Below are 20,640 nucleotides of genomic sequence, written 5' to 3'. Positions count from 1 at the left end.
ATTTGATGAATTTCCTGTTCGAGTGCTATTCCGTCGGTGCCTGGTGCCTTGTTGTTCTTGAGCCGACGGATGGCCATTCGTGTTTCATCGATGCTAGGTGGCAGTAGCATGAAATCATCTGCTGGTGGAGCCTCTAGCTGTTCGTTGAACATTTAGCAATTCATCAAAGTACTGAGCCCATCGCGAGAGGACCTCTGGCTGGTAACTGACAAGATCCCCACCCTTATTCCGACAGCAGGTCACCTTAGGTCTAAAGTTATTTCGGCGACCTGCTATCTCCTGGTAAAACCCTCTTCCTGTTCTTCCTGAATGCCTTTTGAACGTGACACGTTCCTTGGTACACGTACCTTAGTTGTAGAAATCTTGGTTACCGGGCGAGCGTACCTTGAGCGTACATAACCAGTAACCACCTTGGGCTGTAATGACAGTTCAATTTGGCGCAAAATATCGTTCTTGGCATCCTAAAATCGTAGCTGGTCGATTGAAAACGGCCTGCTGAGTTTAGCCGTAAGCAGTTCAAGGGAAGAAACGTGAAGAATCCTCGTCGACCGACACGATGGTATCGGAGGTTAGCTGTACGTCATGGACACCGGAGTATTTCATGGCGCACGAATCCGCCTGCCTAGAGCAACTGTCGTCCGAACCGGTGTGGAGCACGGTTCCGCTGCTCAACTGTACCGAGCTTGCCCACCTGCCGGACGGTTGTTTGGTGCGGTTTCGCGGCATGCTGCAGGACATGCAGGATCCCGAATGTTACCTGGAGCGGTATGCTGTCCGCTCGAAAGCGGACGGTTCCGTGCTGCGGCTGCAGAATGGTAAATATCGTGACATACTCCTGTTCAACGGTGCGACAGAAACGGTGGACACTGGCTGTAAGGAGGGCAGCACGTTCGGCGAACGAAGGTCACTGTTTGTTGTCACCATTCCGGGCCAAAATCCGTGGGCGGCGGTTTGTGAGCAGGGACAAAAGGGGCGCGTCCCGGTGGCGAAACTTGCCGCGCACGAAGACGACGGTGGAGCCACGGTACCAAGGTCAACCGGCGGTGGTAGCAAGCGTCGTACGGGCGATGGCGAGGAAATGGAAGTTGATGGAACGGCGGACACAACCGCACTTCCTGCGGCCGGTATGAATGGCACGAAAAGGAGAGCAACGGACGATGCGCAACCAGCGGCAGGCACAACGGCAGCATCATCCAGCAGTAGTGGTACCGTGCTGTCCGCTGACTATCTGCTCAACTCCCCGATCGCTGAACGGCCGGGCAAGGCGTGTTTGGTGAAGCTGTACAGCAATTACGACGATTGGACGCTGAACACCGTCATCGAGGTGGTTGGGTTCCTTTCGGTCGATCCAGCACTGGACGGTACCGGGGACAGTACCGGGATGGAGGAGTTCGCCGACGATTTATCCGAGCACCAGGCAACGCATCCGCCACCTTCGCTAATACCCCGCCTGCACGCCATCAGCGTGCGGAAGCTTGCGCACACGAACCCGCTACTGTTGGAGCTGCAGCGGGACGATGCAGCCGGCAGCGAAACGACGTACAAGGATCTACACAACCTCTTCACCCAGTGCCTGTTCGGGGACGGAATCGCGGCCGACTATCTGCTGTGCCATCTCGTGTCGTCCGTCTACATACGGGATGAGGTAGAATGTAGAGGGCAGTTCTGTCTGAATCTGAGCAACATTCCGGCGGACGCATTGCCCGATTACACACGTTCGCTGTACGAGCTGCTGGAGCTACTGTTGCCCGCCAGCCACTATCTGCCGATGACGCTCGACAATATGAACACGGTGCAGTTCGTGCCAAAGTAAGATGTAACCTTTTGTTTTTCGGCATACGCCACTGCCGCCGATCAAGCGTGCCATGATTTCTCACCATTCCTTTTTTTTTTTTTTTGCAGAAAAGACTACGCCACGAACAAGCTTACGAGCGGGCTGCTGCAGCTAGCTCCCCACACCCATCTGGTGCTGGACGAAACGCGCCTGCAGGCGGGCAAGCTCGAATCGGCCGGTGTCGACGCGGTCAAGCAGGTGGCGCACCTGATCAAAAGCCAACGGTTGCAGTGCAACTTTCAATACTATCAGCTCGACTTCAATGCCGACGTACCGGTGCTGGTGCTGAGCGAGGGCAGAAGTATGCTCCCGGTAAGTGTTCTCCGCTACAACGCACAACGCCTTCCCGAACCTTACACCCGCAATGATATGATTCCCATCCCGGTGCAGAGCAATTGCTATCTACCCATCGTGCCCGATCTGGACGCGATCGAGCTGATCGAGGAAACGGTCAAAGCTGGCCGGCACTACATCACGCCGAAGCTGGACGAGATGCGCCGCTACCTGACCGCGGCCCGGATCCGTGAGTTTGACATGAAAACGCTCGACCCCACCGTCGTGCAGGATGATTTCGTGCGCATGCGCACGGAGAATGGTGCGATCACGATGGACGATCTGCACGCCCTGTTTGTGCTGGCCCGGTTGCTCGGGCTGAGCCGGGGCCGGACGACGCTGCTGCGCGAGGACTGGGAACGGGCGAAGGTGTTGGAGCGCGAGCGGCGCAATCGGATCGAAATGTTCAGCAAAGCGAAAAGCGAACCGTAGGGTGGTAAGAGCTAATTTATTTATTGTTCCGCGGGACCTTCTTTACGGGCGCCGCCAGTCGGTGAATGATAGTTGCATAAGGCTAAAATGGGCGTTTTTTTTTTTTGAAAAAGTGTTAAGAAAGAAATGATAATTCCTGGCTGGCTGGCTGGCTGATTATTCGCATTGCTGCAAACCGTTGGCTAGGTATGGTCAGTATCGTTAGGACCTTAGAACGTATCTTGCACCGAGAATCGTTCTTCGATGGGAAATCCATCCACCAGGCCTACGAAATTACGTCCCAAATACTCTTGCACGGAGGAAAATGTACTAGCGAGCAACCAATTGGGCCGGCTATTCAAGGAGCACCACGAGTCCGGGACTCTGGCCATTACCCAGCGGCGGTTTCTTTGGCGATTTCCGTATGCTAAGCGTTTGTAGAAGGGCAAGCTGAAGCTGCCACAAAATGCGTGCATTTCACCGGGTCGAGTTGGATTAGATCCTTGCAGGAGAGCTCATCACCAATCAAGTGTCCTGCATTTAAAAGACATTTAAAAAAATCATCCTTACGGCAGGTAGCTAACACATCTTGGTGAAGGCAGCTTTTCAAAATGGTCTCCCCGTTGATTTGCCTATCGAGAGTTTCGGATAGAGGCGAACGCGGAAAATTCTTCTAAATTGGTCTCTAAGAAAAGTCCTTTTTTTGAGGGAACCAACTACCTGGCCAAGGTGGTAGATCGAACGATCCACTGATGACCACTTAGCCGTCCTTCTTTACCCTGGCCCTGCAATACGTTCGTCAAACGCTCCCTCGCGGGTGATTGCTGTGTGCTATCAAGAAACGGTTGACCATCTACAACCTGTCCCTGCAGGTCATCTTTACCTCCCCCGTCGAACCACCGTAGCAATCCGGTTGCACGAACTGTTTTGTTTTTCCTTCCTTTACCAAATTTTCGACGATTTTTTTTATTTATTAATCGTAATGATTATAGTGAAGAGAAGAAACTAACATAATATAAAATGGAAACAAACAAAAGAAAAAAGAAAAATGCCACACAGTAATTTTTACACCAAAAAAGGGTATCTCAGCGTTCACGCGCGCATCCTTTTCCTTCGGACGACCTCTGCCATCTTTCTCACGGCGAAGTCAAACGATGGAGAGGACCCGATTTTTCTCTGCCCGGTTCGAACCCCCTTACAGCGGAGCGGAAAACCAATCGGTGAAATGGTAACCCTCACCCAATCGCAACGTGGGAAGAAGAATGAGTGTGAATTCTTAATCATAATATAGCTTTAAGCTAAAGGCTGCATTCCTTTGTCCGTGTACTCTAGCCGGAAATTCCTTCTTTTTTTTTTTGCATGGACACTCTCTAACACACTGCACCCATTGGCGTACATCGATAGGGAAGCCACCGATTGAAATGTCTTTCTCTGTTGCGTCCGCCTAACGTGTGCCGCCGTGTTGTAACGCACCGGGGTTGGGGGAAGGATTTGGATGTAATCAGTGGTTTTTTTTGTTATGTCCCACACACACACACACGCATTCAAACGGGGGAGGGTTGTCCTAGTTTTCTGTTCTGTTTATACAAGAGTAATCGCAACGCATAAGATAAGCGAAACAAAAAGAAGAAAAAAAACAAACAAATGGCCTGTGGAAACCAAAGTTAAACCGTAACACTCTAGCTCCTAGCAGTCGAGAAAGTTGGCCGCCATCAGCAGCTCCAGCGCAATCTCCGGTGCGATGGGGAACTCCGGTATTTCCGTGGAGCTGTTCGTGTAGCGTACCTTGTAGGTGAAGTACATGCAGACCTTTTCGAGCACGTGCGAACTGAAAGAGGGAGTGAAAGCAGACAAGCGCCCAAGGGCATTAGATGGGTTGTGGCCGTTGGCTTCGCTAAAGTTGCTCTATACATATATAGACATAAAACGGCCCAAAACTGTACAGAATTAATGTTTTACACCATATCTCTTGCATCGTTATCGATGACTCAGGGCACCTGCTTTAGTTCATGGCGCCTCGTGTTTGATAAGGAATATGTTAATGTTTTTTTTATAAATATATAAGAAGAGCGAGAGAGAAAGAAATAGTTTCGGAAATTTTCCTCTTTTTTCCATTGGCGAGGGGATTCCCCTATTACTCTGTCTAGCGTGATCAGGGGGTGCGTTTCCATCGCTCCACTGACGCCACCCCGTCACAGGACGAAAAGGTTCAAAGGTTGTCCCGAACGTCATTTTGTGGTCCAACGGTCCACCAAACAGCTTTATCAGTGATGAAAACAGCACACCGGGGCACACCGGATCAGGGGGAATCGGGAGGGGGCAGGCAGCTGACATCCGCATGATGTTGGGAAAGGCACTTAATTACATAATGTTCGCGTACACTTACGGTATTTCCCTAAAGTTTACTTCGTTCGCCTCATTCTCAGCGAACTGGCCCGGCCCGGAAAGCATCGCCTTGATAGTGCCGGAGGTGAGTGCATGTTCGCGCTTGACGATAAACTCGTGCCCGTCGGACGAGATGAGCTTCACGTACATCGCATCCGGTCCCTCGCAACCACCGTAGATGCGTTCCGTTCCGGTACGTTCCTCCATAGTGTGTATGTTGTGTTGTTGATGCCGCGTTTGTTTCCTCTGTGGCGCCTTCGCGTTGCTCAGTGCTCAGTGTGGATGCACGGGGGTTAGTGCTGTGGGAAACACGGGGTAAAGGTTGCAATTAGCAGAGATCAATACCACCGTATGTACACGCACCGATACGCAGTGTCGCTGTAGTGACGCAAGGTATGTTTGGCGAATCGTCCGTAAGGCAGCCGAGAAAAGAATAATGGGCGCCGGATGATGACTATACAGTTTCCTCAAGTACATTACGCTCGCTGACACTGTCGTCCGGGCACAAAGGGCAACAAACCGATTTGCTGCAAAGCCTCCGCTGATCGTTCTTACCTGTTGTGCACGGTACCGCAAAATAGCACGCAGCTTGATGCAAAAACACAAAAACCCTTTGCGGATCGGAATGCTGTGCACGGCTCCAGCTTTTGAGGGGAAGTCTGTTAATGGGCTACCCGTCTTTACTTGCACACACACAGGTAAATGCACGCACAGAAAAAGTGAACCGGAATCAACAGTGCAATGGTAAGGTGGAAGGGGTCAAGGGAGGGAGGGAGGTTGGAACGGGTGGAAGAAGCTGTCAGTGTGTTGTTTTGATTTGACGTACGTTAAAATGACAGTTGGCGAAGGTTGCCCGGAGCGCAAAAACAGTCGCATCGCGATCCGATGGCGACGATTGTTTCGACCGTCAGAACGACTGCCTTCGGGGGGTCGAAACACAAACATCTTCGGACCAATTTTATATCATCTCAAAAAAAAAAATGCTTGAAAAAAATTCAACTTGTGTGGACTTTCTTTCTTGGGTTCGTCATCATCAACGTTCTTTCTCATGTATGTATTTTCCTCGGTTTTTGGCTGGTATCGATCATTGACTACAGTTGGTATGAAGGCACTGTTTTAACTATGGCACCATATTATCTATGTATCAATGGATACCAATCGTAGCAATATAACATTCATTAGAGCTAACAATATATTGGAGTTTATTCATGGCAGGAAAATCATCAAGTACACGATTTTTCATGTACATTATTTCATTCACCGATCATACCAAAACATGTAGTGTGTAATTAAGTGTTTTATACTAAAACTGGAGAAGTTCAGTGCTGAAAGTGTAAAAAAATGTTCCTTTAGTTTATTGTTTGGCATTGGAAGTGGTATCATTATCATCACAATGATTTGCTTGTATAATTTTGAGTAAATTGATGCAAATACCATATCTTTTTGGTACTAACATTGATTGGTTAGACAACCGCACACAACACACTCTCACAACCGGGTGTTTCGTACACGGTGACAGGCCGTTTCGACCCGGTTTTGACCAAAACGCGACTCGATTGTGCACTGGGTCTCGCGCACGGTGGTATTTGACCGAGCGTCTTTTCGATGTTTGTAAAATTATTTATTAAAAGTTTTTTTTCTCCCTAAACACATTTTCCTTCATTCTAGGCACAATATTTTAGAACCTTCCCTGTGATTGGAATGCCTTTTTGAAAAAGTATTTAATTTGTCAAAAACTGAATCGATCAAAGTTGAAACGCCATTTGATCGATTTCATTCAACGGCTAATCCAAAGCTGCTCGTTTGGGGTAGATACAGTCGGAAAGGGGAAGAAACGAGTCTTGCCTATTGTAATAATTGATTTTCATGCTGCTAAAATTGATAACAAAGCAGTCGGCAAGCTTTAAGGCGCTCAAATTAGCTGCCAACACATTTTTAAACTAGTTTAGACCACCGTGACCACACCACCACGCCCATAGTGCACCGTGAAAGGTGTTCCGATCGCTATATTTGTGTCTGTCCGTCGCTAGGCTAGCATCGAGTGTGATTTTACTAACTTTCTTCGTTGTACACCGGCAGAAAAGGTGGCCGGAAAAGTGTCCCACAGAGCCGTGTGAAGAGGGTGCCGTGCCGGATTTGTTTTATTTGCCACCGAAACCGTACAAACTGGATGACGCTAGAGTCGGCGGTGCGGTCATGGAGTACTACGCCATTTTCATACCAAACAACACGTCCAACTTCGGTATGGTTGCGCGCATTGACCGTTTGGTTTGAAATCAGTGTGTCGATAAACTAATTCACTCTTTACCGTTTACGACAGCGATTAAAAGCTTCTACAACGATAAAATCGAAGCGCTGGGTGCTTTGAAGCTGCACAAAGATGCACGTATGAAGGCGTTCTCGACAAGCGAAGAGGCAGTCTACTTCTACCTGCACGGGCCATCCGAAGGAGCACCGGGGGGTACCGTCGGTGGTAGCGGGGGTGTTGCTGCATTAGGTAAATCAAGCTGCACGCAAGAAAATGCCCGATGTAACAAACCGTCTTGCTTTCCTTCCCCTGCTGCGAACAAAGGTGCGCCCGGTAGTCCGATACCGTCCGCCGAGCGTAAGGTTCCGAAATCTCCCTTCGTTGGACCATCGAGCCAGAAGCTGGTCGCCTTCCGGAAGCTGATCGAAGCAAACAACATCGACGAGGTGCGCACAATGATACAACAGAACCCACGCTATCTGATCAGTTCCGGCGATACGCCAACCATCCTGAAGGAAGGGCCGCGGTACAACGCGCTGCACATAACGGCCATCGAAGGGCGGAGCGAAATTTGTCGCCTCATACTGCAAACGATAGAAAACCCTTCCTACATCGAGCTGCTGCACGGGCAGCGCACGTCCTCGACCGACGAAGTCACTGCCATACTGCTCGACCTCTACCTAAACACGCCGGACAAGTGCCGGAACGAGACGCCGCTCCATTTCGCTGCCAAGCTCGGCTGGGTCGCGGTGGTAAAGGAGCTGATTGCATTCCCCCAGTGTCTGGTGAAACCGAATGCGGACGGGCTGTACCCGCGGGAAATTATCTGCAGCCGGGCAAAGCAGGCCAACAATACGCCCGAAACGCGCGACGCCATTAATGCGCTTTTGCAGGAAAACTTTTTCGTCCCGGTCATACGCACGGAGGACAATAGTTTGCCACCGATTGTGGGCGAACCGTTCTCACCGACCGAGCTGCCGCAGCTAAACGAACCGAGGGACAAGCTGACCGCCCGGCGGGAAATTAAAGCTTACGCCGGCCCGATGGATTACGAGAAGGCGCAACGGTTCTGCAAGCGATGGAAAACACCGCCCCGGTTGAGAATTGTCGGTGCGGGCAGGGTGCAGAGCGAGGGCAAGCTGTCGGACATGCGGAAAAGCTCGACTCCGATCAGGGCGGCTGCACGGCGTCTGTTTGCGAACCGATCGTTCGATGGAAGGTTGGAGGAGGGTGTCGGTGGTGGCGAAGGGCAGCAACAGCTCAACACGAACAACAACAACAACACGCTGCTCGATTCGAGCCTGGACGAAAGCGTCGTTGAACCGATAGACGACAAGCTCATTGCCGACGATAATGGCAATCACTTGCGCATGGCTGCGGTACCGTACACGCCGAATCGGCTGTTCTTCTCGTACCGCAACCATCTGGCGAACAACAGCTTCGACACGGACGGTTCGTACTGTGACAATGAGCTGGACGATGGCAACATTAGTTACGTGTGCGACGAAACACAAACGCTGTACGGGAAGTCGAACGTGACGGAATCGCCCTCGTTCAAGGAGCGGTCCATCCGCCTCACCGACCCCTCGAAAGGGATCGAAACGGTGGGGCGCATGTTGGCCAAGAAGGAGCAGGTCGGTTGGAAAGAGTATTGGAAGTTTTTGGGCACCTTCTGCGACGTGGAGGATGCGATGGGGCTGTTGCTGCTGGAAAAATACCTTGCGCAGAAGAAGCAACAGCTGGCGGGCGGCGGACACCAGCCAGATCAACGGGAGGGCAGCGTTTGTGCGGCCAGTCCCGGCGAACCGTCACCGCCGTGCCAGAAGGAACGATCGTTTGCCGACGAGCTGAACATGATCTGTGAATCGACGGAAAAGATGAGCCTTAACATGGCCGACGAGCTGCAGCGGACGCCCGTCTCGAACCCGTACCGCTGTCTGCTGAACTCATTGCACGTGTTCGGCATACGGTTGGTAAATAATATGCTCAAGCCGACCGCCAAGAGCAGCGTTGCGGAAACGTTCCAGCTTCAGATCCGGCAGCTGGAGAAGCTGCTCGAAAACTACCGCAACGACAGTGCCTTTCGGAAGATTGATTTCTCCAAGGTGCACGCACTGTTTGCGTACTTGATCGTAACGAATGTGCCACACAATCGGCCAGCCACCGGCAGGGAGGAACGGTCCAGCGTATGGAATCTATTGGCGCGGGACGAGTCGCTTAACGAACCGGCCCGATGTATCGCCAAGTTGCTGACGCAGTTTTCGGTCGACCCGTCGCTTTTGGCTGCCCCGCTGGACCTTGGCGACCTGGCCGAGATGGAACAGCACGCGAAAACGTTCTGGGAGAGCAATGCGCACATTGTGCCCTGCGGTTGCCGTACCGATGCTTCCCCAGCGCAGCAACACCACGCCAACGCCGGCAAAGGTATTCTGGAGCGAATGAACAAGCGGCGCGAAAAACGTGCCTTCCGGACCACGTCCACCTCATCGTCAGCGTCGGAAGCGGCCACCGGGCCGGTGGCCGAGATGGTGGTTGACTTCCACACATACCGCAGTGGCGGATCGGGGCGGGAATCGGCGGCACAACTTAACGGTTCCCTCGAAGAGGACGAACGATACTACAGCTGTAGCGATTCGGAGAACGAGCAGGACGATGATACATTCTTTACGCCACCCTCCAGCCCGAAAGCACTGCGCAGAGGAGAGAACGATCACAACGGAAACAGCGGTCCGAAGGAAACAGCGAACCACGCGCTGAACATGGTGGACGATGTAGCGGCGACGAATGGTGTGTTGGGACGGAGCATGGAGGAGGAGGAAGAGATCTACACAGCATTCCTTGCCGGTTCGTTGCCGACCCAGGAAGACTTGGACGTGTGGAATGTGCTGAAGATGGTCGACGTTGATCCGCAGACCTACCCGCACGTGCACGGCTGGAAGTGTGCGATGATGGAGTATAGCTCGTAGCGGACATTAAGCGGCAACCCTGGTGCCGCAGGTGCCGTTTGAAGGTTGGATGTCTGGAATCTCGCGAATAAAGTAAAGTGTGAAAGAATTTGTTAGACAAAAGCATGAAATGCTGCGGAACCAAATAAATTCCTTAATTATTATTGTTTTTCGATCAGACAACCAACAAAACTCTTCTGTCGGATGTAACGTTCGTATTTGGAGCCGTGTTTCGCTTCGACGAGCTCCGAAAACTTCAATTTTTGCTCAAACGATGTCCACGCGAAGTTACTAAGCGCCTTGAGAGGTTTCTGTTGAACTGTTCGTACAGGATATGTCAACTCCATCTCAATACCAAGTTTCCTATGCACATGTGGGCGACAGGGCGAGTCCGGTTTCGCAGCTTAACTAGCTGATCGCCAGGTCGACTCGAAGACGGGGCTAAGACGGGTTCGCCGGCTTTTACCGAGTCCATGTCTCCGAGGTGAGTCTGAGGATATTCGGACTGTTAATGTGCTTTACAGCATCCATGTTGTCGATGCGGAGTTTTATCGCAAGACACGCAATTGGAGCAAGTTCGTATCTGTTAAAATAGTATTTGTTTGTAGAGCTACTTGTTGCAGCCATATTTTTGATTTTGGGCTGCTGCTCCATTGTCTCCAACTCCAGCTGAGCATCTTCCGCTCGAATGCGTACACGTTTGTGGACACAGTCCTTGTCCCAGCCGCTCGCTCGATGCTTTGGCAAGCTTCTGCTGCATAGGATAGCATCGATTCATTGTTGTTTCTATCATCCGCGTAAGGCAGGATCTGGATTGACTTATAGTATAAGATGGTATCCGAAGTATCCACCTCCGGCTCTCTGTTGCGCTAGGTTGAAAGGAAGACAGGCAAGCCCTGTCTCTCCCCGGCACAGGCCCTTGGGTGTTGTTGGACGTTGAATCGTTCGAATCGGTTTGAATCGAACCAAGGTACATAGCGGTGATTGTTTATGTATGTACCTTGCCTGCAGGGAAAACGTCAAAGCAGGCGGATGCACAAGAACACAAACAGACAGTGATAAAGTAAAAACAAAAGCAATTCCGCTGGCAGTTCAATGGTTTTCTCGTCCTGTTTGGTGCGAGAAAACTAAAACTTTCCACCCAAAACTAAGGTGTATCAAAATGGCAAATAATGGCAGCGCGCAACCAAACATAAGTAAATACTTTGCCAACGATCCACCGAGCTGTTTTGATAGCTTAACTGCTGCCGATGATGGTACGTACGGGACGCGATGATACAGTTGTGTGCGGTTCTGCAGTGTTTTTTTCCTCTTTGCCAGCAGATGGTCGCTCTCAGCGTGCAGTAGCCGAAGCGTACCTGTCGTACGATTACCTGGCAAACAGCTCCATGGACCAGCAAGCGCAAACAAACATTCCCGACAGTGTACGCGACCTGTGGGAACCGCCCAAGACGGTTCCAGGCATTCCACCGACCAGTCTCACCATGCCGGGCGTGAGTGTAGCGACCGATTTGACTGACCCGGTGCAGGATGCGGTGGGGTTGCTGGTGGACGCGACCGAAGCACAGCAGCGAAAGCTGCTCCTGCCGGACAACGTTACGCAGGACGAGCGCGGACTGCGCGAGCTGATCGAGAATGGGTGCTTTCGGTCGGCTGTTAACTTGACGGCGCGCCTGCTCACGATAAAGCAGCAAGGCTTCGGGCATGCAGGACACCCGGTGAAGCATAGCCCAAACTCGCTGCAGCTCTGGTTTACCCGGCTGGCGTTGCTCGTCAAACTGGGCCAGTATGAAATTGCTCGCGTGGAAGCGGAACCATTCGGGGCGCTAAACAATCCGGACGTGTTTTACGAGTTTTACCACCCGGACATGCATGCCGATCGGAAGGGTTCGATGGCCCCTTTCTCGTTCCGATTACTGCTCGCCGAACTGCCCGTTTATCTTGGTGCGCCACGTGTCGCATTGAATCGATTGACGGATTTGCTGGCAGTGGTAAACCAGATACGGTCGTACTTTGAACGCACCGCTGGAACTGCGCCACACGCAAAGGAAGCGCACGAGTTCTGGACAACGCGCGAGACGCGTATCCTACATTCCATCGTTAATTGTGCGCTTGCGGTGAAAGATTTTGGGCTGGTCGAGCAGCTGATGGACCGGTTGGTCGGTGCTGGATCGATTCCGCAGAAGCGCATTCTGCTGTCCGCGTGGGGCCGAATGCGGCTGCAGTGTGGAGATATGTTGGGAGCGGAGAAGAAATTCGCTGAAGCACGCCGTCTTAAGGAAGAGTATGAAATAACTGTAGGGTATAGGGGTAAACCAATCCATAATCGCACAAGTCTTTATGTTTTGCAGGAAAAGCTCGGAAGCACCCGATCTTATCGACCGTGGACTGCTGGCCGTTGCCCAGAACGATTTCCAGAGTGCATTTGAGCTGTTCCAGAAAGCGTCCGCGGCGGCCCCGACCAACACGATGCTGTACAACAATATGGGCGTGTGTTTGCTGTATTCGGGCAAGCTGAAGGAAGCGATCAAGCTGTACGAAGGTGCAATCCAACGTAACACCAAGTCCTGCCTGAACGAATCGTTGCTCGTTAACCTTTCGACACTGTACGAGCTCGAATCGAACCATGCGAAGGAGAAGAAAATTAATCTGCTGAAGCTGGTTAATCGACACCGGGCCGATTTGACGGTGGGGTTGGACGTATGCCTCAAGCTGCAGACGACCGTGTAGAAGGATTTACTTTAAGCCTGTGTGGGGTAGCAAATGAAAAAAGACATCTATTTGTGCTTATAGGCAGCAGCGAAACAGTGTTAGAGAATGTCTCAAACGGTAAAGGCATCATATGCGAGAGTAAGAATAGTAGAAGCTGAAAGCTTGTGCTGGTAATGGTAACTGAAAATATAAAAATAATTAAAGGAAATGAGCATTGTTTTCATTTTCCTGTACAATATTGATGCATTTGATAGAATGCTCTAACCCCGATGCATTATGGCCGAAAGATCGCCGAAAGCCACAGTGTTTGTAGAATTGGTAGTAGAAAATCGTGTAAAAAAATGCCAGTTATTAACTTATTTTTTTTCTGCTTAATTTGGAAGTATTTGCCTCGTTAAATCTCAATTTTTAAGAATTCTGTTGTATTTTTACTAACGTACAAACCAAGCTGAAAATATTGTTCGTGGCCGAAAGGATAACCACTGTGAAATTCCATGCATGGAAAAGTGTAGATATTTGTAGTATTTTTTGGGGATAAAAGACTTCCAAACCCCATAAAAAATATTATTTGCATGAAAGATTTTCCTCGTAACGCGTTTCGCAAAGTAAACAATGTTGTTTTACAAAGAAAATAAGGAAAAATTAGCATCTACCAACGGTCAAAGATGTTTGAATTTCAAAATTGTACGCGCCCCCACCAAGGTGTATGTATATACCTTGGCCCCCACCCAAAACGATTATAGTTTGACATTACGTGTCACCGGCGAAAGAGAAAGAAGGGGAAGAAGCTTAGCTGGAATCAAACACTCCAAACAATAGCTTATTTCATCTCAACAATCCCTGGAATCACCATGGCGGCCGCGGACGTTGCAGTGATGAAGGTAAAATAGTACGCATGTAATTAACAGCACCTTTGCGAGCCGTCCGTTACCGTTTCTGTGTGTTTAGCAGTGTGTTGCGTTTGTGTGCAAAGCAGTGTGTGTCCGGGTGTGGTAGTGGAAGAAAAATGCATCCGTCGGATTGGGTGCGCCTTGGCTGTGCCGTTTCTTGGTGCACTGATTCATAGCACATAATCATAACAGCCCGGAAGTGTTGAACCGCGCTCGGATCGTGAGAATATGTGGAAATGTGTGTGTGTGGCTGTGTCTGGAGAACGCGTACAAATAATCCCGTTAGGCGGATTGTGATTCACCGGAAACGTAAAAAAACAGGGGAAAAACATACATCTCCGCGAGGGAAGCATAAACACTATTCTATGCTAGACAGTGTGTACCAGTGTGCGTGCGTGAGTGTGTGTGTGAGTAAGGCCGAAGAATTGATGTGCATCTGAGGCAGCGAAAGTAGCAACATTTTGCTGTAAAGAGGTCCGGCTGTAGAACTAGTCATTTTCCGGAAAACTTTAGGAAATTTTAGGGCAAATTGAATGTCCAATCGAGTCATTCGAACATTCGAGTCGAATTTGCTATTTGGCTTTGCTACTACATATTTGCAAATCGCAAGATGCACCGAACCGGAAATGTGCTTTATGACAAACACACACGTACTCGAACACACATACACATCCTTCTGCCTCGAACAAACAGAGCAGAACGCATCGGGGGAGGGCACAGCCAAGAATGCAGTTGACGCAATATGAAACGAATGCCTTTGTTTATGCGACGCCGGCTTTCGAGAGGTCGAGATGATGATCTGTGCTGCTGGCGAAGGCCGTCTGGCCTATACAAATCCTCCTTCTTACCCATCGTAACACGTTTGTAACGTTTTCTTTTTCCAGCTGTAGCTTTACAAACAAAACTCAGTGCCTATTTCCCGGAGAGAGAGAGAGAAACACACGCACAAGGGAACCCGACGTCGAGGAAATGCGGTTCGGAAAATTGTGTGTGAACGAACCTAGGGTAGGGAAATGTCGGTATCGGACCGCATAATACATGCCTAGCGTTACCGCATGCACCAACCGATGATTCGTACGGTTGTTTGGCCGAATCGTATAAATTCGGCACACACTTTCTCCAATTCATTCCCCCCCTAGGCGGATGGCCATCGCGCCGTACCGCCGCCACTGTGTTACGAATGGGGTATGTGAATACCGCGAGTAGAAGATAAATCAGTTGGTGCAGCTGGTACGCCAATATGTTGTTACGATCTTGCGGTTGCGATCGCTGCCACGGTTGTTTGAGAGGCAAAAGCATAAACACAGAAATGCGTTATTGTGGAATGAAATGGGGAGTACAACAGACATACTTATTCCGTCCTCCAGAAAGCGGCGCACAATGAGGAAACGCTGATCTGGAGTGAATTGAATTGAAACTTGTGTTGAAGGCGGCCGCTTACAGAGCTACACTTTTCACTTTTTTTTTGTCTTAAATTGGAAAATTTATTTAAACGTGAAATCAATCCGATCTTTAAAAAGGTAAATAGGGAAAGCGGAAACAGTTTTCAATTCGCAGCATACCTCCGTGAGGTCTCAAGTCAATGTTGCAACATGCTCTTTAATTCCATCGCACTCCATTGCTTCTACTCCACATGGACAGCAGCCCATCTTGCAGATCGTTGTCGAACGAATGCTCCAACATTGGAGCTAGAATACTTTCTTACGGAGCGTCCACAAGGGAATCAGTTGTCAGCACTCGGCTAGGAAGTAGTTACTGATCTTTCAAATTGAAGTAGAGCAAAAGGAGTAGATTTTAAGACCCAATTACTCGGTTGAATACAACGCCCCAAGCGAGCGAAGAAGCGAAGTAGAGATTTGAATATGAGTTCAAAACAAAACCGAATTCCCTCACAGGAGGGAAACGTTCAGTTTGAAGTACAATTAGAGCTCAAGCTTAATATGTCTGGCATGTAGCTTTCTCCTGCAATATTCCGGGCGAACTCCTTAAACAGGCGAACAAACATGCAATGAGTAAGGTAGGTGAATTCTAACAGAACCATGTCGAGTGCCAAGAATGGAGAACGGGCACACGGGTCTGTATAAGTTTGTGGTCCACTTTCTCCGGTCCACATACCGTCGAGAAAGAAAGTTTCTTTCAAGCTACAAATAGACAATGCCAATTCTTCCTTGTTTGGGTCTTGAAGACCATCGCGTTCTAGTTATGCTGGCGTTGAATTCGACTCTGAGCTTCACCAGCATTCACCCAGCACGCCATCGTGCATAGTAATGAGGCCTTGAAATCCGTTGCAGGTCTGGTACGGGTGTGGCCGCGGCGCCATACAGCGACGATTGTTCAATAAATGTATTTAGCCGACGGTTAGAAACAATCCGATCGTCGCTGTTCGTTGAACGTTCCGTGAATTGGTCCACATTTTAATCGCTTGAGCTGCTTTAGTGCTTTAGATGAGGCGCTAAAGTGCACCGGTACGATCTTTCCCCACCGTTTCCTTATCGTTTTACCATCCACAAACAGCCCAGCCCAGCTGGTTAGATTGGTGGTGAAATATTGATGGTCCATCTACCGTAAAAAGTAAAGCACAGAAAGGCAGAAGGAAAAAAAAAGGACGGAAATTAACAAACTCTTGAGAGACACTCTTGACCCGATTGTCTGGGCCCCGGCACAAGACCAGCCACCCAAGTGTGTGAGGGTGCTGTAACCAGCAAACCGGGGGGGCCGTTGTTGGTGAAGTGCGTTAATTTTAATTTATTGTTTGTCGCGCTACCACCGCTATGGACACCGTGTTTGGAGTGAGATCCCTTCCCCGTCAGACCGGGCCGGAAATTAGGTGGCGAGGTCAATGAAATATGGATACATGATGTCTCTTGCGTCTCAACTGTGCCGGGTATTTATTGGACTCGTCGGTGAAGCTACCGGAGCGTATCGCAAACATTATCACTTGGTGGCTGGGATTGAAACTGACGCCGGCTGGAAGGAGAGATGAGCCAAGCCATAGCTAATGTAATCTTCGTAACATCGTTATTGATTCCGACAGTGAGCGTGAGTTTATCTGCGATCCGCGATTGCGAAATGAGCTGCTTTTGCGGTGATGAAATGGTTCACTATCTTGACGGTGTAATGAATTGCTTGAGTTAGTTTAAAAATATTATTCAATCGAAATGAGTTAACTTTGTCTACCTGTACATCGGCAGCGACGCCTCGGCTTCGATTTTTGGAAAAGATCGTCCAATGAAAAAGTAATCTTAAATATCCCATCTTGTTGGGGGAAATGTTGGTACCCCGAAACATGAGCTAGCCTTGGCAATAGACCGATGTGTAATTTTTTTCCAATGTAATCGACAGCTTATAGGTTGGTCTCTCTCGCTCTCTCACTGTTCTAACGACTTGTTAAGAACATGCCTGCTATTTCTGGCTTACTAGACCTAATCGATAGTTAGTTGTCGCTATGGGGGAATGGTCCGGATGGGATTTGAACCCTGGTCCCTACCGTATTTAGACGGCGCCGTGGTCGCCTCTACCATCGGTTCGTCCTGGGGGGCTTTGAGCTGAATATGCCAATTTTTAAATGAAGTTTCCAAGGTAATACACTGAGCTCTTTGATCGACAAAAGTACTTTATTGGTTTGCCTTCTTTTGCTGTCCATGTTTAAATAGATCTAGTGACCAGATTAACATGAAATAGCCCAGTCAGATACATATAGTTGTCCATCTTCTCCGGACTATGCTTCACTTTATGTGCGGGTTGCCCTGTCCACTGCATACAAATCAACAAGATCTAAGAGAACAGTACTCTATTACAGTTGGTCAGTCAGAATATGATCTTCAATAACATGATCTTGCCTTCCTAGTACAAGAGATAGGATACAGTAAAGTATCCGCGCGATGTCCCTCTCCTTTGGGGATAGAGTTGATAGTGCAAACAAACCGCTGAGAACTTTTTTGTTCATTCAAGATCTGAGATTCGCCTTTCAATTCTCTGTTCAATATTAAAATGCGCTCTTCTACGATAAGGCGCAGTACATAAAAATGTATCCTAATGTAATTAGCTTTACTGCACCTGATCGCAGAGATTTGCTGTAGGATCACGTCTCCTCTATGGGCGGTCCGGTGGCCGAGGCGTTAACGGCGCCGGTCTTCACACGGCAGGACCGGGGTTCTAAATCCCATTCGGACCGGTCTTCCTATAAGCAGGACTGACTATCATTTTTTCTCCGTTGTCGTTTTCTGCTCGGGATCACACGGTACTGTTAAGACGGGGGGCCTGCGATTGTTTACTCAATTCGACCGAGCATAGGGTTTACTGAAGCAGGCATACTAACACCGTTCCTTGCGTTTCGTTGCAGAATGATTTAACGCGCTCGCTGAAACAATCGGGACACGTCGGTTTCGACAGCCTGCCCGACCAGCTGGTCAGCAAGAGCGTCCAGAATGGGTTCGTGTTCAACATTATGTGCATCGGCGAGACGGGTCTGGGCAAGTCGACGCTGATGGATTCGCTGTTCAACACGAACTTTGAATCGCAGCCCAGCCCTCACACGCTGCCGAGCGTTAAGCTGAAGGCCCACACGTACGAGCTGCAGGAGAGCATGGTGCGGCTAAAGGTGATGGACACGCGACCACCGTATGCGATCGCTAGTGCATGTGTGGAGTAATGTAAACATATTTTGGTATTATATTCTGCAGCTGACGATCTGCGACACGGTCGGTTACGGTGACCAGATCAATAAGGACGACTCGTTCAAGGCGGTAGTCGACTATATTGATCAGCAGTTCGAGGCGTACCTGCAGGAGGAGCTGAAGATAAAGCGCTCGCTGTCGACCTACCACGACAGCCGTACGCACATCTGTCTGTACTTCATCTGCCCGACCGGGCACGGGCTGAAGTCGCTCGATCTGGTCTGCATGAAGATGCTCGATTCGAAGGTGAACATCATACCGATCATTGCCAAGGCGGACACGATCTCGAAAACGGAGCTGGCCAAGTTTAAGGCCAAGATTAACGACGAGCTGCGCGTGAACGGTGTCCAGATCTACCAGTTCCCGACCGACGACGAATCGGTGGCGGAGGTAAACACCACGATGAACTCGCACATACCGTTCGCGGTGGTGGGCAGCACGGACTTTGTGCGCGTCGGCAACAAAACGGTGCGGGCGCGCCAGTACCCGTGGGGCACGGTGCAGGTGGAGAACGAGGCGCATTGCGATTTTGTCAAGCTGCGCGAAATGTTGATCCGCACCAACATGGAGGACATGCGGGAGAAGACGCACACGCGCCATTACGAGCTGTACCGCCAGAAGCGGCTGGAGGAGATGGGCTTTACCGATGTAGACAGCGACAACAAGCCGGTCTCGTTCCAGCAGACGTTCGAGGCGAAGCGCAGCAACCATCTGGCGGAGCTGCAGGCCAAGGAGGACGAGGTGCGCCAGATGTTTGTGGTGCGCGTGAAGGAGAAGGAAGCGGAGCTGAAGGAGAGCGAAAAGGAGGTGAGTAGGATGCGCCGTTCCATCCGCCGTGACCATCACCAATCCGATTGCCTTAACCGATACTTTCTTCCTTCTTTCTTCTCTCCCCCTCAGCTCCATGCCAAATTCGACAAGCTAAAGAAGGATCATGCCGAGGAGAAGCGCAAGCTGGAGGAATCGCGCAAAAAGCTGGAGGAAGAGTTTGTCGAGTTTAACCGGCGCAAGTCGCAGATGACGGCCCACCACACGCTAACGCTCGGCAAGAGCAAAAAGAAATGAACTTCCTAACCAGCAGCGAGGGCGCTTTTCGTTGCGGGGGGGGGGTGGTGTGTTGTTGCTCAGCCTCTTTGCGCCAGCGAAAGTTCGTTGCAGATATTCTCATTGCTTGGTTTACTACTTTAGCTATCTCTCTCTCTTTCTCGCTCTCCCTTCATCGTAGCTCTCCCTCCCTACTGTCGGATTTAGTTTCGCTTCCAGATTGTTGTGAAGATTTTTGTTTCTTCAAAAGTTTGAATAATTTAAGAATGATAGCGCACGTGCTTGAAGTGCTGTATATGAGAAGTATTCCGTACAGCGTATAAACTGATTTCATATTTCCTTCTTCTGTTTGTGTGCACATTGTACAACTGTTTTTACAAAAGAGTGGAACGATACCGTACCAAAACAAGCAATGTTCAATTGCAACCATAGAAGCATAATGTTAAGAGCATGTTGCGCTGAATGTAACAAATGTTGGCAAAGAGAATGTTAAAAAAAAAACCAAATGCGATTAGTGTGACAAGACCGAGTAGCCAAAATTAGTAGAACAAAACGGAAACGTTTTCTTTTAACGAAACATTTAGCGTGCATGCTGCTTCTGGTTTGGTAGACGCAATGGATAGGGCATTTCTGCCTGCCCAACCGGACACAACAGAACGAAGCAGAAAAGAAAGGCGGGTGAGAGCGGTAGCTTGACCAATTTTAGTTGTAGGACAAAAGTTCCACCAACCGAAATCCACAAGGCCAGTTTCACGTGTTAGCTGCTCGGAGTGCATCCGGTGAAACTGAGTTCCTTTGTGCGATCATAATAATTATCACACACAACAAAACACACACAACAAGTGCGGGAAAAGCCCATGTATCGAAGTGCAAAGTAAGAGACAAAATCGAATCTTTCCCATGTAAAATGATGTATCATTCTCCGCGAGCGTATGAAATTTTAATTTTTCTATATCCTGTATCGCTTTTCATTTTAAGCCTGAAGCACGCACATCAGCAGAACAACTCAATCGATTATATTAGCAGTTAGCAGTAGTGAACGGGCAGCGACAGGTAGAGAGAGCGAGAGAGAGAGAGAGAGAGAGAGAGAGAGAGAGAGAGAGAGAGAGCGAGAAAGGCGCGGGTAAGACACGGGGCCAGATTTTATTTACTTTCCTCTACT

General features: G+C 49.6%; 5 protein-coding genes across 8 annotated transcripts; 4 read left to right on the top strand and 1 right to left on the bottom strand.

Annotated features, from left to right (window-relative positions):
• The first annotated feature begins 419 nt into the window (after nucleotides 1-419).
• Nucleotides 420-3,811, top strand: LOC118503478 (mini-chromosome maintenance complex-binding protein). Its single transcript, XM_036036777.1, has 3 exons — nucleotides 420-1,809; nucleotides 1,903-2,146; nucleotides 2,225-3,811. Exons 1-3 carry the CDS (start codon nucleotides 557-559, stop codon nucleotides 2,597-2,599), a joined length of 1,872 nt encoding a protein of 623 aa, XP_035892670.1. The 5' UTR covers nucleotides 420-556; the 3' UTR covers nucleotides 2,600-3,811.
• Nucleotides 3,504-5,769, bottom strand: LOC118503480 (elongin-C). Of its 2 annotated transcripts, XM_036036781.1 has the most exons (4): nucleotides 5,519-5,721; nucleotides 5,327-5,341; nucleotides 4,965-5,262; nucleotides 3,504-4,406 (listed from the first exon to the last, which is right to left on the bottom strand). In XM_036036781.1, the coding sequence occupies exons 3-4, from the start codon at nucleotides 5,168-5,170 to the stop codon at nucleotides 4,265-4,267; spliced, it is 348 nt and encodes a 115-aa protein (XP_035892674.1). In that variant the 5' UTR covers nucleotides 5,171-5,262; nucleotides 5,327-5,341; nucleotides 5,519-5,721; the 3' UTR covers nucleotides 3,504-4,264. The 2 variants fall into 2 exon arrangements, with proteins under 2 accessions (XP_035892674.1, XP_035892673.1); XM_036036780.1 differs by lacking the exon at nucleotides 5,327-5,341 and having other exon boundaries at nucleotides 5,519-5,769.
• A 1,004-nt stretch (nucleotides 5,770-6,773) lies between these two features.
• LOC118503477 lies at nucleotides 6,774-10,348 on the top strand. Its single transcript, XM_036036776.1, has 4 exons — nucleotides 6,774-6,955; nucleotides 7,043-7,205; nucleotides 7,284-7,460; nucleotides 7,536-10,348. Exons 2-4 carry the CDS (start codon nucleotides 7,160-7,162, stop codon nucleotides 10,175-10,177), a joined length of 2,865 nt encoding a protein of 954 aa, XP_035892669.1. The 5' UTR covers nucleotides 6,774-6,955; nucleotides 7,043-7,159; the 3' UTR covers nucleotides 10,178-10,348.
• An 803-nt stretch (nucleotides 10,349-11,151) lies between these two features.
• Nucleotides 11,152-13,076, top strand: LOC118503479 (trafficking protein particle complex subunit 12). Its single transcript, XM_036036778.1, has 3 exons — nucleotides 11,152-11,412; nucleotides 11,480-12,440; nucleotides 12,508-13,076. The coding sequence occupies exons 1-3, from the start codon at nucleotides 11,319-11,321 to the stop codon at nucleotides 12,884-12,886; spliced, it is 1,434 nt and encodes a 477-aa protein (XP_035892671.1). The 5' UTR covers nucleotides 11,152-11,318; the 3' UTR covers nucleotides 12,887-13,076.
• Nucleotides 13,077-13,627: 551 nt separating this feature from the next.
• On the top strand, nucleotides 13,628-20,296 carry LOC118503475 (septin-2). Of its 3 annotated transcripts, none has more exons than XM_036036775.1 (4): nucleotides 13,628-13,749; nucleotides 18,101-18,358; nucleotides 18,441-19,241; nucleotides 19,335-20,296. In XM_036036775.1, the coding sequence occupies exons 1-4, from the start codon at nucleotides 13,720-13,722 to the stop codon at nucleotides 19,497-19,499; spliced, it is 1,254 nt and encodes a 417-aa protein (XP_035892668.1). In that variant the 5' UTR covers nucleotides 13,628-13,719; the 3' UTR covers nucleotides 19,500-20,296. The 3 variants fall into 3 exon arrangements, with proteins under 3 accessions (XP_035892668.1, XP_035892666.1, XP_035892667.1); XM_036036773.1 differs by lacking the exon at nucleotides 13,628-13,749 and adding an exon at nucleotides 14,144-14,165; XM_036036774.1 differs by lacking the exon at nucleotides 13,628-13,749 and adding an exon at nucleotides 14,636-14,763.
• The last annotated feature ends 344 nt before the right edge of the window (nucleotides 20,297-20,640 follow it).

The sequence above is a fragment of the Anopheles stephensi genome, chromosome 2 (assembly GCF_013141755.1).
Source record: "Anopheles stephensi strain Indian chromosome 2, UCI_ANSTEP_V1.0, whole genome shotgun sequence".
Lineage (NCBI taxonomy): Eukaryota > Metazoa > Arthropoda > Insecta > Diptera > Culicidae > Anopheles > Anopheles stephensi.
The sequence above is the reverse complement of the archived record's forward strand: the minus strand, read 5'-3'. Positions and strand labels throughout refer to the sequence as shown.

Coding starts and splice junctions, on each gene's coding strand:
- LOC118503478 (XM_036036777.1), top strand. CDS start 557: ATGGTATCGGAGGTTAGCTGTACGTCATGGACACCGGAGTATTTCATG. Junction 1,810..1,902: donor ACGGTGCAGTTCGTGCCAAA/GTAAGATGTAAC, acceptor TTTTTTTTGCAG/AAAAGACTACGCCACGAACA. Junction 2,147..2,224: donor AGGGCAGAAGTATGCTCCCG/GTAAGTGTTCTC, acceptor ATCCCGGTGCAG/AGCAATTGCTATCTACCCAT.
- LOC118503480 (XM_036036780.1), bottom strand. CDS start 5,170: ATGGAGGAACGTACCGGAACGGAACGCATCTACGGTGGTTGCGAGGGA. Junction 4,407..4,964: donor GTAAACTTTAGGGAAATACC/GTAAGTGTACGC, acceptor TCCCTCTTTCAG/TTCGCACGTGCTCGAAAAGG.
- LOC118503475 (XM_036036774.1), top strand. CDS start 14,728: ATGCGGTTCGGAAAATTGTGTGTGAACGAACCTAGG. Junction 14,764..18,100: donor TGTGTGTGAACGAACCTAGG/GTAGGGAAATGT, acceptor GTTTCGTTGCAG/AATGATTTAACGCGCTCGCT. Junction 19,242..19,334: donor TGAAGGAGAGCGAAAAGGAG/GTGAGTAGGATG, acceptor TCTCCCCCTCAG/CTCCATGCCAAATTCGACAA.
- LOC118503479 (XM_036036778.1), top strand. CDS start 11,319: ATGGCAAATAATGGCAGCGCGCAACCAAACATAAGTAAATACTTTGCC. Junction 11,413..11,479: donor CTTAACTGCTGCCGATGATG/GTACGTACGGGA, acceptor CTTTGCCAGCAG/ATGGTCGCTCTCAGCGTGCA. Junction 12,441..12,507: donor GCACGCCGTCTTAAGGAAGA/GTATGAAATAAC, acceptor TATGTTTTGCAG/GAAAAGCTCGGAAGCACCCG.
- LOC118503477 (XM_036036776.1), top strand. CDS start 7,160: ATGGAGTACTACGCCATTTTCATACCAAACAACACGTCCAACTTCG. Junction 7,206..7,283: donor AAACAACACGTCCAACTTCG/GTATGGTTGCGC, acceptor CGTTTACGACAG/CGATTAAAAGCTTCTACAAC. Junction 7,461..7,535: donor CGGGGGTGTTGCTGCATTAG/GTAAATCAAGCT, acceptor CTGCGAACAAAG/GTGCGCCCGGTAGTCCGATA.